The sequence below is a fragment of the Lagenorhynchus albirostris genome, chromosome 6, assembly GCF_949774975.1.
Source record: "Lagenorhynchus albirostris chromosome 6, mLagAlb1.1, whole genome shotgun sequence".
In the NCBI taxonomy this organism is placed as follows: Eukaryota; Metazoa; Chordata; class Mammalia; order Artiodactyla; family Delphinidae; genus Lagenorhynchus; species Lagenorhynchus albirostris.
The window spans coordinates 118,199,920-118,216,700 of NC_083100.1; the positions used below are offsets into that span (position 1 = coordinate 118,199,920).

The 16,781-nt window shown below is 44.2% G+C and overlaps 1 protein-coding gene across 1 annotated transcript in view; it reads right to left on the minus strand.

The window, feature by feature from the left end:
• Positions 1–16,781, minus strand: part of OCA2 (OCA2 melanosomal transmembrane protein) — a 245,408-nt gene that overhangs the window by 184,012 nt on the left and 44,615 nt on the right. Inside the window, exons 4-10 of the mRNA XM_060151549.1 lie at positions 13,669–13,767; positions 12,086–12,277; positions 9,011–9,068; positions 6,872–6,944; positions 5,338–5,498; positions 3,492–3,574; positions 2,107–2,260 (exon numbers count right to left, since the gene is read on the minus strand). Of these exons, the coding sequence (XP_060007532.1) occupies positions 2,107–2,260; positions 3,492–3,574; positions 5,338–5,498; positions 6,872–6,944; positions 9,011–9,068; positions 12,086–12,277; positions 13,669–13,767 (820 nt within the window). The remainder of the gene's footprint in view (positions 1–2,106; positions 2,261–3,491; positions 3,575–5,337; positions 5,499–6,871; positions 6,945–9,010; positions 9,069–12,085; positions 12,278–13,668; positions 13,768–16,781) is intronic.

A 16,781-nucleotide genomic window follows, 5' to 3' on the forward strand; every position in this document is an offset into this window, starting at 1 on the left:
TCCCACATGCCGCAGAGCAGCTGGGCCCGTGAGCCATGGCCGCTGAGCCTGCACGTCCAGAGCCTGTGCTCCACAACGGGAGAGGCCACAACAGTGAGAGGCCCACGTACCGCAAAAAAAAAAAAAAAAAAAAAAAAAAAATCTAAGAGACACAAAATAACTCAGTGGATACCACTGTAAGTTGCTAAGGCAGCTATTCACTACTATGAAAATCATTAATAAAAGAAAATTAATCTTGTGTCTCTGGCATGAAGTGTGTTTCACAATAACGAAATTGGGTGGGAGAAAATTCTTCAATACCGAATGAATCATTTATAAATGTAGAATGAAGGACAGAAAGTTTACTGTAAATGCTAATGAAACCACTGAGTCAGGCAATGGTCCCTGGTGGGTATTAAAGCCATTAAGAGCAAAGGTAGCAGCAGGGAGCATGACAACAAATAGGCTGGGCTGCTACCACCTAAACTCACTGGGCAATCTCAGCATCCCTGAAAGGAAGACACCCAGATTCCTTCTCCTGGATACAACTCAAACTCCCAGCACACCTGTGAAGCCTATGGGCCCCAAAATTTAACCTGAAGGCTTCAGATCTAAATTGTAGTCTGTCGGAGATGGAGGGACTAGAGTAACAATCCAGGGTGCAGGATATTCTACAGAAAAACAGAATAGGATTTTTCAACCAGATGGTGATGCAGTAAAGGCCTGGCAAGCCTAAGGCAGCCATCATTAGAAGGGCCTTTAGAAGAGCCTGTTCCAGGGTTGGCCTTGGCTGACATCTGAGTACTTGGCTTTTGAAATGTTTCCTGTGTTACCAAGTGATAAGGTTGCTCTGTGGGCCTGGAGTACTGGATTCTGCTGTACCAGTATGCCTAAACTGTTGGTATAAAAATGTGACTTTTTGTGAACATCTGCCTTACTTCTGGGAGCCTGGGACTTTGGTGGGCTGAGGGTGCCTATGTGACAAGCCCCCAGCAACAGCCTTGGGCTCTGAATCTCAAGCATCCTGCCCTTGGCAGAAACACTGCCACAGAGGGAGGAGTGTGCTCTCTGTGGCCTCTCAGGGAGAAAACTGCTCAACGACCTGCTCCTGGACCCCTCTGGACTCTGATGGATCACAGAGTGTGTGTGTGGCCATAGGAATTCTGAAACAATGATAATATTGATTGAAAAGAAAATAGGAAAAGAATGGAGAGAATAGAGCTGCCCCAGAATAAAAGAGACATTAAGAGAAAGAGCAACTAAACCAGTGAGTGGACCTTGCTGGACAGCTAGGGGCTCAACTTGCTGGAGCCAGGCAGCCCAGACAGCCGCAGGGGACTTCAGGAACTATCCTGGTGACTCCTCCCTCAGCTCACCTCCTTGAAGTTCCACGGCACTTCTCATACCTCGGGAAGAAACACCTCTTCACAGTCACATCCTCTCCTGACCCTCCAGGCTCAGCCCACTGGAGCCAACATTCCCATCAACACGTTGTTGTAAATCTGGTTTCACAATCAAACCAACGATGGACCTGCCCAGCCCAGGCAGTGTCTGTACTTTGTTCCATGCTATTGAAGGTATAGCCACACTTAAAGTTTCCCAGAAAAATTGAATTTATGGGACATGAGATCACTTGTGAAAAGGCTCATTAGCTGAGTTGATAAGCATAAAAGATAATAATCCTTCCCCACATGTAGCCCAAGGTTTCCCAGGTCTGCATCATGCACACAATCCTATGAAGCAACTAGGGGGCATTTTAACATGCCCATCTTACAGAAGAAGACCCTGAGTCTCAGAGAGGTCCAACATTTGTCCCCTCAGGATCACACTTTGTGTGAGCAGCAAAGTGAGGGTGAGAAAATCACATGCATATTCAGTGTTCTCAATAACTTTTGCTGGTGCCTGGCAAAACTTATCTTGCATATGTCAATTGCCAAGATTCAGCAGATATTGCAGTACAGAGCAATTTTCTACCTAGAATGAGGGAAATGTCACTTTTTAGGAAAGACACTATTTCAGTTTGACTAAGATGCAAGACTGAGCCCATCCCTAAGCACCCAACAAGTAAGTGTTAAAATACACTTGTGGGTGCACAGATAAACCCAGGAGAGCAGGCATGCAAGTTACCTCAAATATAATCAGCACGTAGACCCCAGCAAGAATGACCGCAGCCATGGTCACTTGTGCTTCAATGCTTGTGCGGAGGTATTGATAAGCCATCAAAAGAGGAACAACCTGGGTCTGCTGGAGGGAGGCTCGAACGCTGATGGAAACAGGCTCTCTGCAGAATGAAGCAAAGATCTTACCACTGATAAGGGAAACAGACCAGCCATCAACCATTAGTGCTGCTCCCTCGGTGTCTTTCCCAACACATCATCCATGGCCATAACCAGAGCCTGAACTGATCTCAGAGTGACTCACACAATGCCTGACCTGGCAGATGAGGAGCCCTGAGCACAGGCAAGCTGTGTGAGATGCATGCACAGCCTCCCCGTGGCCAGGCCCCCCTGACATAGCTACTCAGACCCCATCAGGCAGCGCCTTCTTTGCTGCAGCCGCCACTCCAACAATGAACAGTGAGCAGGGAAGTTCACAGTGGTTAGCCATTTAATTTTCCCTCTTCCTCCTTATCACATATCTGATTGCTTTACCTGCTAACAAATAGCACAGCCGACTATTCTCACATGTGAGAGATTTGGAAAAGGATGTGCAACCTGAGAACAGGTAGACAGGTTGTCACCAGTGGTGTGAAAGCACCAGGAACAAGAAGCATGTAAGTCATCAACAGCATGTGGCATGGTGAAACTAAAGCACTTTCTAAAATTTCAGTGACTGTTCTGAGCTGAATTGTGTCCCTTCAATATGTGGACTTCCTAACCCCACTTCAGAATGTGACTGTATTTGGAGATAAGATCTTTACAAAGATGATTAAGTCAAAAATAGTGACACCAATATGACTGGTGTCCTTATAAGAAAAGGAGTTTGGGGCACAGACATGCACAGAGGAACAAGCACGTGAGGACACAGGGGGAAGATGGTGTCTACACAGCAAGGAGAGGGACCTCAGGAGAGACACACACTGTTGACAACTTGAGGAAATAAATTTCTACTGCTTAAACCACCCGTCTGTGGTATTTGTTATAGCAGGCCTAGCAAACTCATACAGTAACCAAGAGTACAGACTTAATACGGAGTGGCATTAAAGAAAAAAAGAATCCTAAGATTTTCTAGAATTCCCCATTGCATAGCTTCATGATATTAATGAATTTAAAGCAGCAGCTATAAAACACCATTTGCTTCAAAATGGGCTCTGTAATCAATCCTCTTACTTCCTGGTATGTGTGGTTTTGACCCCCGGCCACAGCCTCATGTTCACTGTCTACACAAAAGGAGCATCTCATCCAAGCCCGTAACTGGCCTGGCTATTCATAACTGGTGTCCCAAGGGTCACACTTCTCTAGGTGAGTGTGTCCCAGAGGGGCTTCCCCAACACCTCAGTCACCAAGACCCACCTGCTCAGAACCTCAAAGGTCCTGCTCAGCACCGTGCGCTCACTTCTGCTTGGATTTAAAAACACCGTCCAGTTATGAGTGACCTGTAAAAGTCAAAGCATGAAATCCTGGTAAGGCTTTGAACCTGGACCATCACCTGGGGTCCCGCGCTGTTCAATGTAGGTCCTTGTTTAGAATAAGAAAAGGAGAAAGAGAGGAGCATGAAGCCTTTTCGCACGGAGACACTAGATGGCCAGGTGGTGTGCAGCTGGAAATGTCCACAACTGGAGGGCTGTGTTTAAGAAAAATACGGAAGTACAAATACAGAATTCATGTACAAAGACACAAAGATATAGAAGTAAATACGATATATTAAGAGAAAAGGAAATCATTTCACATTACTGGAGACTTGGAGTCTTCTAAACCCACTGAGGCAACTGACGAGAAAGGCTTGTTTAAAACTGCTTCCTGTTTGCAAACTGAAGGCAGGAAACTCTCCACACCCAGGTCACAGGAGCCTGTGGGAGGGAGGGCCAGAGGATGAGCTGCCTTTGTTGCGGGCCAAAGTGCCTGTACGTGGGCTTGTCAGGAGCAGAGGAATGGAGAAGCCAGCTGAGAGGGGCCAGATGTGTGCAGAGATGGAGGTGTACCCAGGCAGATGCAGGCAGCCTGACTAAGGTTGCCAGGGAACTTTCAATGGGAGGACAGGAGCCTTGCCGCCCACAAATCATAAAGAAAATTGAAAATAGGAACTTTGAAATCGGTCAAAGCATGAATGAGAGATCAAAAGTTCTCTTAAACACTTCCGTGCTTGGAAAGAGTGTATCAGAAAAAAATCCTTCAGTAAAGATCTCCTGTGTTGTGTTTCTGGAGCAGGCAACTATGTCAGCAGGCTGCAAAAGGTCATGCCCTCCTCCACACAAGGTCACAAAAGGAGCCAACAGCAGATGAAATGTGCCTACCTCGTCTTTACTGAGGAGCCAGTGAGCTGTGGGCTGCAAACAGGGAAGCCAAGTTTATGTCCTAAGACCACAGCCAGAGCCACCGGTTTAGAATATCAGTGCAACATCAGCCATTGCCCATAAAACCGCAGCCTTCTTCATAATGAGGCATTGGCTCTGGGGACACTTCTCTGCATGGCAGAAAAATGTGATGGGGCAGTAACCCACCATTACTCCAGTGACACTCCATTTTGGATGACACAGCCTTGTGTACCAGCAGGGTTTCCTTCTATTAGTTACAATAGGGAAAACCCATGAACTAGGGATACAACTTCATATGATAATCCAGGGGAGTCACTGAGGCCAGGCCTTGGGGCACAAGTCAGGATGCACAGAGAGGGGCCAGGCCTTGTCTGGGCTCTGGGACATGGTGACAACGCCACTGCTGGCTCTCCTAGCCTTCACAGGATGTGAACTGAAGGCTTTGGCTTAGACACTGAGCACAAGGTCCTATTGCTATAGAAGCAGAAGCTCGAGGAAACCAGGCACAGTCTTAGCCAAGTGTCCACAAACTCAAGGGGACCGTAGTATTGGAGTACCTCATGGTACAGAAGGAAACATTATATATTTGAAGTCTCAGGTTTAACTGCACTTTCAAATATATAATGTTTCCCTGAATTGCCCAGTAAAATCACTCTAAATTAAAAAAAAAAAACCCTCAAAAGCCTGACTTTACTGAAATGGTGAGAGTTTTATAACTGTCTTAGAGAAAAGAGAATTTCAAAGACAAAGCAAAAGATAAGGGCTTGCCTAATAATGGTGTCATTGCCTTATGGCTCCCATCAAATCAATTAGAGAGGAAACTCAATTTATAAAGAGGTAAAATGAGTTTTTACAATTCCTTTCAAATAACTTATGAGTATAACCTGCTGTGGCCACCACTTCCTGGAGCCTGGAGCATTAGCCTGGGTCACCTCCACCACCACGTGCTCTTCTCTCCCGAGATGACTTGGGCCACTGGCCAGCAGGGCCCCTGCCAGGTCCACTTGGAGCAGCATGGAGTCTGCATGGCTGCTGAGGTTCACAGCTGGGGGGCTGTCAAGGTGAACTACAAATCAAGGAGGAGAGGCCTGGAGGGCCCCCCCCCAACCTTTCCTACCTTCCCAGGGAACACCCATCTTGGAAAGTGCACAAGGAAATGTATGTCCAGGCCGTCCCTTCCACCTGTGTCACTGCCCTGACTGCTCCTACCTCTTCAGCCCCTCACCCCTGACATGCACAACTGGTTTTGCTTTGTTTAATTGTGTTTTGGATCCTCTGGTTTAACATTTAGGTGGTGTCTCCCATCCTACTATCATCTCTGCTTCTACTCTTTGCAGCCAGCATAAAACGCCTGCCCCAGTTCCTGGACTCATGATGAGCAGTAGACAGATGGAAAGAGGCCGAGAAATTCCAACTGTCTGGGGCACTGAAGGTTACCATGGCAACTACAAACCACAACCCAGCCAACCTCTAACTAGATTTACATGACTCCCCCCACCCCAAAACTAAGGCCCATAGAAGTTAAGGTGTGATCATCTCCAAGCTTAAAACTTTACCTCAGTGCTATGGACTGAATGTCCATGTCCCCCATATTCATCTGTTGAAGCCCTGAGCACCTGTGTGGCTATACTTGGAGATGGGCCTCTAAGGAAGTAACTGAGGTTAAATGAGGTCATAGGGTGAGGCCCAGATCTGATAGGATTAGTGTCCTTGTAAGAAGAGATACGAGAGAGCTCTCACTCTCTCTACATACACACTCATAAACACACACACACACACACAGAGGAAAGGAAAGGCCCTGTGAAGACATAGAAGGAAGGTGACCATCTGCAAGCCAGAAAGAGAGCCCTCATTAGAAATCAAATCAGCCCACCCTGACCTTGGATGTCCAGCCTCCAGAACTGTGAGAAATAAATGTCTGTTTGTTTATAAGCCACCCAGGCTGTGGTATTCTGTTATGGCAGCTGAGGCCTACAAAAAGGCAAGAGAGCCCAGAGTATAAGAAACCAAGCAATCATCAAACTCAGATGACACAGCCAAGGAAAGAACAAATGAACTTAAAGATAGGTCAAGAGGAACCACCCAAGCCAAAACACAAGAGGGTGGGGGCAAGGAACAGAACAGAGTATCCAAGAGCCACAGGAAGCCGGGCCTTAACTAAAATGCACTGTTTGGCTGCTGTCACACTTCCATGGGGAACCTCACCACCACCCACCCATCGCAGTCTCACTAGTGCCCCTCCCCTTCTGTTCTGAAGCCTCATCTTTCACCAAACGTCCTGGAGGAACAAAACACACACAGGGAGGAAAGGTAATTGCTTAGGCTGTGACCTTGGGCAACAGGCATGATAGTTTTCGGGTCTCTTCACTTTGTGACTCAACCATGAGCGACTGTCCATCTAAGTACGGGTTTGGATACAGTAGCTTTCCAGCGGTGACACAGCCAGCAACTGCCAGAACTTTCCTTCATCTGGATACAGGCTAAATAAAATCTGTAACAATCAGAAACATTTAATGATAGATTTGTGGTGTGAGAGCAATAGGATTTAAGTAACTTTGATAAGAGCTGAAAATACGGGTATGATAATGGTGCTGCTTGATGTATCCAAAATTCACCAGCTTACTCTAAATAGCTTTTCTGAGATATTAAAAGATAAAATTCTGATCCATTATACTATTTTCTGCTACAATGGGCCTTGATTATTGATATTTGTCAATTTTAAGGATTAAATACCCAGCCATAAAATTAAATCATCAGAGGAGGGTAAACATGGTTTTCCCATACTGGAGAGTAGGAAATACAATCCATATGATGGTGGGAGCACATGCTTGTGGAATTTGCAGAGTATCTTATACTTCATCAGAAAGTAAAAGTGATGATGAGATAACAGATTACAGAAGTTCAAAACAAATTCCTCAAATTCTGTTTTGGATTGTGTCCACAAATCACCAAAATTTCAATTACCAGAAAAAGGATGAAGACTAGACACAGAGCTCAGGTCAGCTCTCAGGGGTCAGGGGAGACTTGGGCCACCCATACCTCCTCCTTGGATATCCCAGTACACCCACCCACCAGGCTATGCTAAGCAGCTGGGGTTTCAGAGCCACACAACTGTGTGAATAGGAAGTAGAAAGGCAAACTGGTAGCCAAAACAGTAAACTCATGAAGTTTTCAGAGTTCAATGCAATTTTTTTTTGTTCTGTGCTTAGATTTCCTTTCTCTGTGCCACTGCTCTCCTCCCATGTGGATTATTAAAGAATGCCTCTACTCATTTCAATTCAGCCAGTATTGACTTCATGCACCCTTGCTGTCTGAAATGCAACATTGTTCCCTATATGTCACACTGAGAAGAGGAGACTCTTGTCATGTACAATCCTGCACACACATAGAGTCCCAACCCTCATGCCCACACACACAGATAATGAAGACCATGTATTCACAGCTACACATGGTCACATACACAGCTTCCAGTCACAAAGGGCAGCCAGCATGGCTGTCACCACAGGCTGCCTACAGAGAAAAGCCACAGCCACACCAGTCCTGGAGTCCACAGGGCACAGGTATGGAAACACCACTCACCCACCCCTTCCTTGCTTACAATCTCATACCCTGTCACAGCGGCACATACAAACCACCTACTTGTGTCTCCCAAAACTGGCCCACACAAACTATCTTATGCCAATGCTAAAAATAAGTAACTATTAACTCTAACAATAAGTCCCTAGGCACACACACAACCTCAAAATGCTCACAGACAGAAAAAGACCCACACGTCCCACAGAGGCATGCACACACACAAACCCACAGCCAGGCACTTGGTACCTCACACCTTTGTGCACACACACAGACACACAGGCAGACATGGGGGCCTCACACTCCCATGCACACACGCAAATGGGGGGCCTCACACTCACTCATTCAGCAAATACATTTTGAGTGCATACAATGTGATCTCAGCTAGGGCTACATCAGGGCACACACCACACAAATGCTGGCAGTGAAACTCGTGACCCCTCAAGCCAGAGGGAACACTTAGGTCACCTCCAGGGCCCTGGCTCTGCAGCCCTCCCTGGGGATGTATGGGCAAGTAAAATCAGAGCAGCCTCCAGGGAAGGGGCAAACATAGAACTTCACTCTCTCCCAGACAGGGTGGGTCAGCTGGGAGCCATCCCAAAGGGGCACTGAGACATTCCTGGGGGCACCCATGATTGCTAGACATGTCCCAACACAACTAAAGAGTGTTTACTGCTTGTGGCTGAAAAGAGAATTTGGTAAGCCGCTTAAGGTGGGAATTGAGACCTGCGGGTAAGCTAACTGCCTTCCACAGAGCAAAGCCAGGTCCTCAGGGCTTCCATTGTATGACTGGGAACAACAACAGAGGAGCATTGCTAAGGGCAGGGCTCCCTAGCCACCCCCAGGCTGCCATTCCACACACCCTCAGTAACACCTCCAAAGAAATGTGTAAGCCCCCACACCTCAGGTGTCCTGCTACCCAGCACAATGCACCCGGGGGCTCTGCTGAGCAGACAGCAGAGCTCAGGGTGCCATGGTACTCACAGAGCACAGCACCACAAAGACAAATAAGCCCGTGACTTTCAGCCACTGCACACAGCACCTGCAAGAGAAAAGACAGGCCCCAGGTCACACTGACAGAAGTCCTGCTTGCATGTGCCCCAAACTGTCAAATCTGAGATGCCTGCTGAAGCCTTGGGTAATGTTTATCTCAAAGCACATGTGTGAAATTCTTCCCATAACATGGTATGAAAGAGGATACTGCTGAGGACAACAGCAGATTTGTGGAGGTTATAGAGGGGAACAAACTTAACCCTGAGTGTCTGAACACTGCTTCTTATCAGAGATGCTGAAGATCAAGATTTGAGCCTCTTCACTAGCCTTTTAAAGGCTCTAGTTTCCTGGAAACAAGCTTCATCTCAGCTCTCAGATTCATATTTATCAATTATTTTCCCCTAAGTTTTCTGGAAGGTAGGCATATGGATTTGATCATCAAATAAACATCGACTGAGACATAACCAAGCAATTCAAGAAAGAAATTGCAATGTTATAACCAGTTGTACCAGCAGAGTCCTTTAAGAATTCCTTAGGAGATAATTCAATAGACATTCAGGCCCTCTTAGGACTCATGATGGCACCCTGGCCCAGTCATCATTACACACTTGTTAATTGTAGCCCTCAGGTCCTTGGCAAATGTGGGCCTGGCAGCCACTCCAGGCTTATCTCTGCTCCTGTCACCTCCCCAGGGTCCAGCAGATCCTACCTCCTGAAGACACAATCACTGCCTAGTGCTGGGGAGTGCTCTCCCCTGGCCACTCCTCAAGAGCAAGCCCTGGGGTATTTGTGCTCTGGCCCTGCAAAAGGAAGGGTGCTGGTACACAGCCTGTGCTTGACACATGTTTGTAGAACAAAGGAATAAAGTCTATATAGGGATATCTTTTGCAAAACCTTTCTGATCCTTTCAAAATGGTAAAACCTTCTTTTGCATTCTCTCAGATTTAATGAATTTGATGAGTAATATTTCACCCTTCCAAATTATGATCAATAGCTCCTATTCAAATAGGAATCAAAAAACATTTCCTCTTAAAGCAGGAAGCATTAATTTAACTATTTTTAATACTTTTTTTGAAACATCTATTAGAGTATAATTGCTTTACAATGGTGTGTCAGTTTCTGCTTTATAACAAAGTAAATCAGCCATACATATACACACATCCCCACATCTCCTCCCTCCTGCATCTCCCTCCCTCCCACCCCCCCATCCCACCCCTCTAGGTGGTCAAAAAGCACTGAGCTAATCTCTCTGTGCTATGCGGCTGCTTCCCACTAGCTATCTATTTTACATTTGGTAGTGTATATATGTTCATGCCACTCTCTCACTTTGTCCCAGCTTACCCTTCCCCCTCCCCATATCCTCAAGTCCATTCTCTAGTAGGTCTGCGTCTTTATTCCTGTCTTGGCCCAGTTGAACTATTTTAAATACTAATTTCTTTCTACATAACTGACATATACAGCAGACTGACCATCCAAAATAATTTTTACAAGTTTCTTCAACAAACATGTGTAGTACTTTCTAGACATGTTAAAAAGAATGGCATTAAGTCTTCCAGTTAAGTGGCAAGTTTGAGGCAACTATTTTATGAATCGTAGAAGATAAAACAACCACTGAATGTAAAGGCTTAAATGTACTTAGTTCTATTTTCCATGTTATGGGACATTTGAGGAAGCTCGCATCCTCTGGAGTTGTGAGGCAGCCAGCTGGAGAAGGGTGTTAACAGTGTCAGCGCTTACCATCATGGTGATCTATGGGGCCAGGTCCCTGTTCACACACTTTCACATTATTCAGATAATTTTATAGCACATTAGTCGGCCAATATTTGTCACACCTATGAGAAGAGCTAAGACCAGTCAAGGTGAAGAAACTACACATGGCTGGGAGGCATGGTGGGAAAAGACATCTCCATGGTCAAGCACTGGTGGGGGACCTGGGGTCACATTCCTCCCCCCACCCCTTTGCTCCTCTCACAACCTGCATGACCTCAGGCAAAATCCTTACCCTCTCTGAAGTACCTCACCTACCTCTCAGGATTGCCTAAAAGATCAGTAGGACAACTGAGAGTGGGCCTCTCTAGGTAAAGACAGATACACTTTGGGAGGCAGGTAGGTACACTTCTAATCAGCTCTTCAAAGAGCTTCAGAAAAGCTGGGCCCCCTAATGTAGAGAAATAATAACACTAATATTCGATAACTTCATGGTGTCTTCTCACCTATCCATGGGTTTTCACATAGACCACTTTAGTGGAAGCCCACAGAAGGCTGTGGAGCGAGGGGAATGCCAGGCAACAAGGAGACAGCTGCACAGACATGCCCAGCCCTGCTGGTTCCTCAGCTACCTCGGAGCAGATACATAATGGGGACCTTGGTGGTCCTGGTAGTGTGTCCCTGGAAATGCCACTTTCAAATGTGTGGCTCTCAGCGGAACCCCTCCTTCAAGTAAATGCTCACGCAGAAGCCTCAACAGACAAACAAGGGAGAGATCTCTCCTGCTCTGACCCGCGCGGGGGATGCTGCAAAATTCCCTCAGATCCCCAGCGCATGTGTGTCCTCTGCCCTCCTACGCATGCACGGAGGACTCGGCCTCTCTCGGCCCCACCTGCAGCTGCATCACCCCTAAAAACCCTCTTTCTCCTTCCTGTGCAGAACCCTTCTAATAACATGCTTCATCACTGAATACAAATGATAATATCACCTTCTAAAACACCACGGGGACTACTTCATCCACAAAGCCTCATGGGCTTGAAGACCCCAGCCACACAACAGAAAGGACAGGTGTGTAGGGTGTTCATCATTTAGGTCTGTAATTGGGTTTTCTTGTAGCCTTAAAGGCTCCATGCTGGTTTGAACGCCACTTTATCTGTCTTCTAGGGCCTGAAGGAAAGGAAGATTACCTTCCAGGAAAGTGCCACCTAGCCTTCTTCCTCACCTCCACCCTGTCCTCAGGAACGATGTCGTGCGGGTAATACCCGCACCACACCCCACTCCCCAGCCCAGTCCCAGGTGGGCGGCGTGCACTGTGCGACCAACACCCTGTGCCAGTGCTGGCACTCCAAGTCTTCCTACCTCAACTTGGAAAGACGGCGGAACCCGATGTGAGCGCTGTCCAGAAGCTCCCCCTTCTCTGAGGAGGCGGATCCAGAGGAACCTACCAACTCTCTGCTCAGCAGGGATCCACCCTCCCACTCAGCTGAGCTGTTCTCCCAAGATTCTTCAGCAGTGATGAACTCTGGGTGGCAAACGGGCACGCACCGTGACCTGGAAATCGAGGCTTTGTGGTTATTTTCACAGAAATAGTAGCATCTCCAAAGCAACACTTCATCTCAGGGGTAAGCGTGAAATGTATAATCAATACTTGTTTTTCAAAGGACCATCGATATTGTAGTACTGTCAGACTGGTGGGAATGGGTCTTTCTTGACGTCACAGACCCTGGACTGGAGGGAAATCGTCTGGGGTCACACAGTCTTCAAAATAAATTGTGGACCTTCAAGAAACATCAGCTTGTTCTGAGTTTGGAACTTTCCAGTACAGCTTTTTCTGGCTCAGACCAGCTCCAGCTTGTTTCAGTTTTTTCCTTTCTCTTTGACTGTGCTGGAGTTCCCAATACCTGGTCCTGTTATACTCATCCTGAAGCACAGTGAGTGGTGTAAGCCTTTTCTCCTCTTTGTAGGTATCTATCTGTAATGGAGCTGTAGGGGAGATGGCCTAACTAGCTTTCCCACCCAACATCTACATGAGCACGAGCAGGAGTCGGGGACGTCAGTACTGGACTAGATGGGCCCAAGAATGGGACCTATATCTAGAAGGATGAATCAAGGGGTATCATAAAATTTGTCAAAATTACATGTGGATATATCCATTTAATTTTGGTTGAATCCCTGAACAACTGAACAACTCATTCAGTACAGATTGTCAGTCAGCACTTGACTCTAGTAAGGCTGCACCAAGCCCAGAATTTTCCTGTGGAAATACATGGAATACTTGTGGGGTGGCAATATTGACACAAGAGCCACAATCTATTATGTTATGCCTCTCAATCTATGCCTTTCGAACCCAGTTAGCTCAACAGGACATTGTCATTCTCCTGAACTCTTATCACTGCTTTAGGACTGGTTCACAACAAGAAAAAGGAACTTCAAACTTACAGGAAATAGAGTTTTCTTTTAAATCATACATTTTTCAACTTCATAACTATTGACATTTGAGCCAGATAATTCTTTGTTGTGGGGAGATGTCCTGTGCAATGCAGGATGTTTAGCAGCAGCCCTGTCCTCTACCCTAAACGCCAGTAGTGCCCCTCCCCCATTGGTGACAGCAAAAAATGTCTCCTGACAGTGCCAACCTCAACCCTGCTTGAGAAGCCCTGGCCTGGCAAGATGGCCTTTCCCAGCTGTGTGCATGCATGAGTGTGTACATGTGCTATTCAATCATTTCAGGGTTATGCTCAAGGTTACTTGGCAATTCATAAGGCACAGAATACAACCACTAGAATCATGAACACACATTGAATTGACAAGGATCTAGCAGAGACCATACATGTAAGGTAAAAATTCATATCTCAGGAAGAAATTCTCCAGCATAAGTGCAAAGGATAATGCTCGGAGATTTCTTAATTTTATAAGAAAGAAAGAAAAAAAAAACACCTCACCCTTTCTCTTGTGAGAAATTCCTCAGCAAAGGTGTGCTTTCTGTAAAGCAGGGGTCTTTAGAACTGCAGCTGAAGAACTGGGGGAAAGGAGGGTGAGACCTGAAAAACACAGTGAAGGAAAGGGATCACCAACACAAAATGATGACTGTGCTCACTGATGGTTGTGGCTAGATTCAAGAACGTTTATCTGTTGATGGACACTTAGGTGATGTAGCACATATATACAATGCAATATTACTCAGCCATAAAGAGGAATGAAACTGAGTTATTTGTAGTGAGGTGGATGGACCTAGAGTCTGTCATACAGAGTGAAGTAAGTCAGAAAGAGAAAACAAATACTGTATGCTAACACATATATATGGAATCTAAGAAAAGAAAAAAAGAAGGTCATAAATAACCTAAGGGTAAGACAGGAATAAAGACACAGACCTACTAGATCATGGACTTGAGGATACGGGAAGGGGGAAGGGTAGGCTGTGACAAAGTGAGAGAGTGGCATGGACATATATACACTACCAAGTGTAAAGTGGATAGCTAGTGGGAAGCAGCCACGTAGCACAGGGAGATCAGCTAAGTGGTTTGTGACCACATAGAGGGGTGGAAAAGGGAGGGTGAGAGGGAGGGAGACGCAGGAGGGAAGAGATATGGAAACATATGGAAACATGTGTGTATGTATAACTGATTCACTTTGCTATAAAGCAGAAACTAACACACAATTGTAAAGCAATTATACTCCAATAAAGATGTTTAAAAAGATGTAGATCTTTTAGAATGTGTTTGAACTTATATGACTCTCCATCTAAAGCAAATAGATATAGTTGTGGGTTAACATACTTGAAAACCAGAGTAACTACAAATCAAAAACATAGAATGGATTCACAAAAACCAAAAAGAAAGGAACTCAAGTGTAATACAAGAGAAAATCATCAAACCACAACAAGAAAAATAATAAGAAGAAATGAACAAAGAAGAACTGCAAAAACAACTGTAAAATACAGAATAAAATGGTAATAAGTACTTGCCTATCAATAATTATTAAATGTCAATGGACTAAATGTGCTGATCAAAAGACATAGGGTGGCTGATTGAATAACAAAGAAAGACCCTTCAATACATTGCCTACAAGAGACTCACTTCAGTGAGAAAAACACACAGACTGAAAGTGAAGGGATGGAAAAAGATATTTCATGCAGATTAAAATGACAAGAAAACAGGGGTAGCAATATCCATATCAGACAAAATAGACTTTAAAACAAAGGCTATAATGAAAGACAAAGAAGGACATTAAATAATGATGAAAGGATCAATATAAGAAGAGGATACAATACTTATTAACATATACACAACCAATACAGGAGCACCTAAATATATAAAGCAAATACTAACAAACTTAAAGGGAGAAATTGAAAATAATACAAAAATAGCAAGAGACTTTAACACCCCCACTGCCATCAATGGACAGATCAACCAGACAAAAAAATCAATAAGGCATCAGAGGTCCTAAATGACAGAATAGACCAGTTGAATGTAATGAACATTTACAGGTGACTACATCCCCCCAAAATGCAGACTATACATTTTTCAAGGAAATTTCTCTAGGACAGACTACATACTAGGTCACAAAAATAGACTCATCTATTTAGGAAGATAGCAATAATATCAAGCATGTTTGTCGACCACAACAGTATGAAACTAGAGCTGAACAACAGAAAGAAAAAGAGAAAACAGTGGAGACTAAATAACATGCTACTAAAACACCAATGGGTCAATGATAAAATCAAAGTGGAAATCAGAAAATACCTCAAGACAAATGAAAATGAAAACACAACTTTCCAAAAGCTATGGGATGCAGCAAAAGCAGTTCTATACGGGAAATTCATAGTGATACTGGCATTCCTTGACATAAAAGAAAAATCTCAAATGAACAAATTAACCTACCAAATACTTAACCTACCAAATAAAAGAAACAGAAAAAGAAGAACAAAGTCAGCAAAAGGAAGGAAATATAGAGATCAGAGAGGAAATAAATAAAATAGAGATTTTAAGAAAACAATATAAAAGATCAATAAAACCAAGAGCTGGTTTTCTAAAAAGATGAACAAAATTGACAAATCACACCAAGTCTCACCAAGAAGAAAAGCAAGGACACAAATAAACAAAATGAGAATTAAAGAGGAGAAATAACAACCAATACTAAAGATATACAAATAATTATGAGAATACTATGAACAGTTATATGCCAACAAATTGGACAACCTAGAAGAAATGAACAAATTTCTAGAAACATACAGACTGCTAAGACTGAGTGAAGAAGAAACAGAAAATTTGAAGAGACTGATCACTAGAAGTGAAATAGAATCTGTAATTTAAAAAAAAAAACTCCCTGTGAACAAAAAACAAAGACTGGAAAGATTCACTGAGAAACTTTACCAAACATATAAAGAAGAATATATACCTATCCTTCTCAAACCATTCCAAAAGATTGAAGAGAAAGGAACACTGCAAAATTCATTTTATTAGGCCACCATTTTCCTGATATAAAAACCACACAAGGACACTACGAAGAAAAATTACAAGCCAATATCCTTGATGAATATAGATGCAAAATTCCTCAACAAAATATTAGCAAACAAATCCAACAATACATAAGAAGGATCATACACCATGAACAAGTTGGATTGGTTCCAGGGTTACAAGGATGGTTCACTGTATGCATATCAATGTGATACAGCACATTAACAAAAGGAAAGACAAAAACCACATGATCATCTCAATAGACTCAGAAAAAGCATTTGACATAATTCAACATCCATTCATGATAAAAACACTCATCAGGTTTTAAAGAGTCCTTTAAGATACACCACCTGCATGTCACCTCAGCTTCACCTCTAGATTTTCTTTAACTCCCTTTACCCAAATCTACTCTTCAAACTTTCAGAAATACTTTTACTTCTTGTAACAGGCTTCCACCCTTGTCTAGGGCGTTTATATATATAATATGCTTTCTTTCAACATTGTTTGTATAGCATGTCATCTTCCTTCAGATCTCACAACCCTTCCACATCATCCAGGAGAAATTAAGTGGTCCCTGCTTTGTGTACTCCCTGAGGATC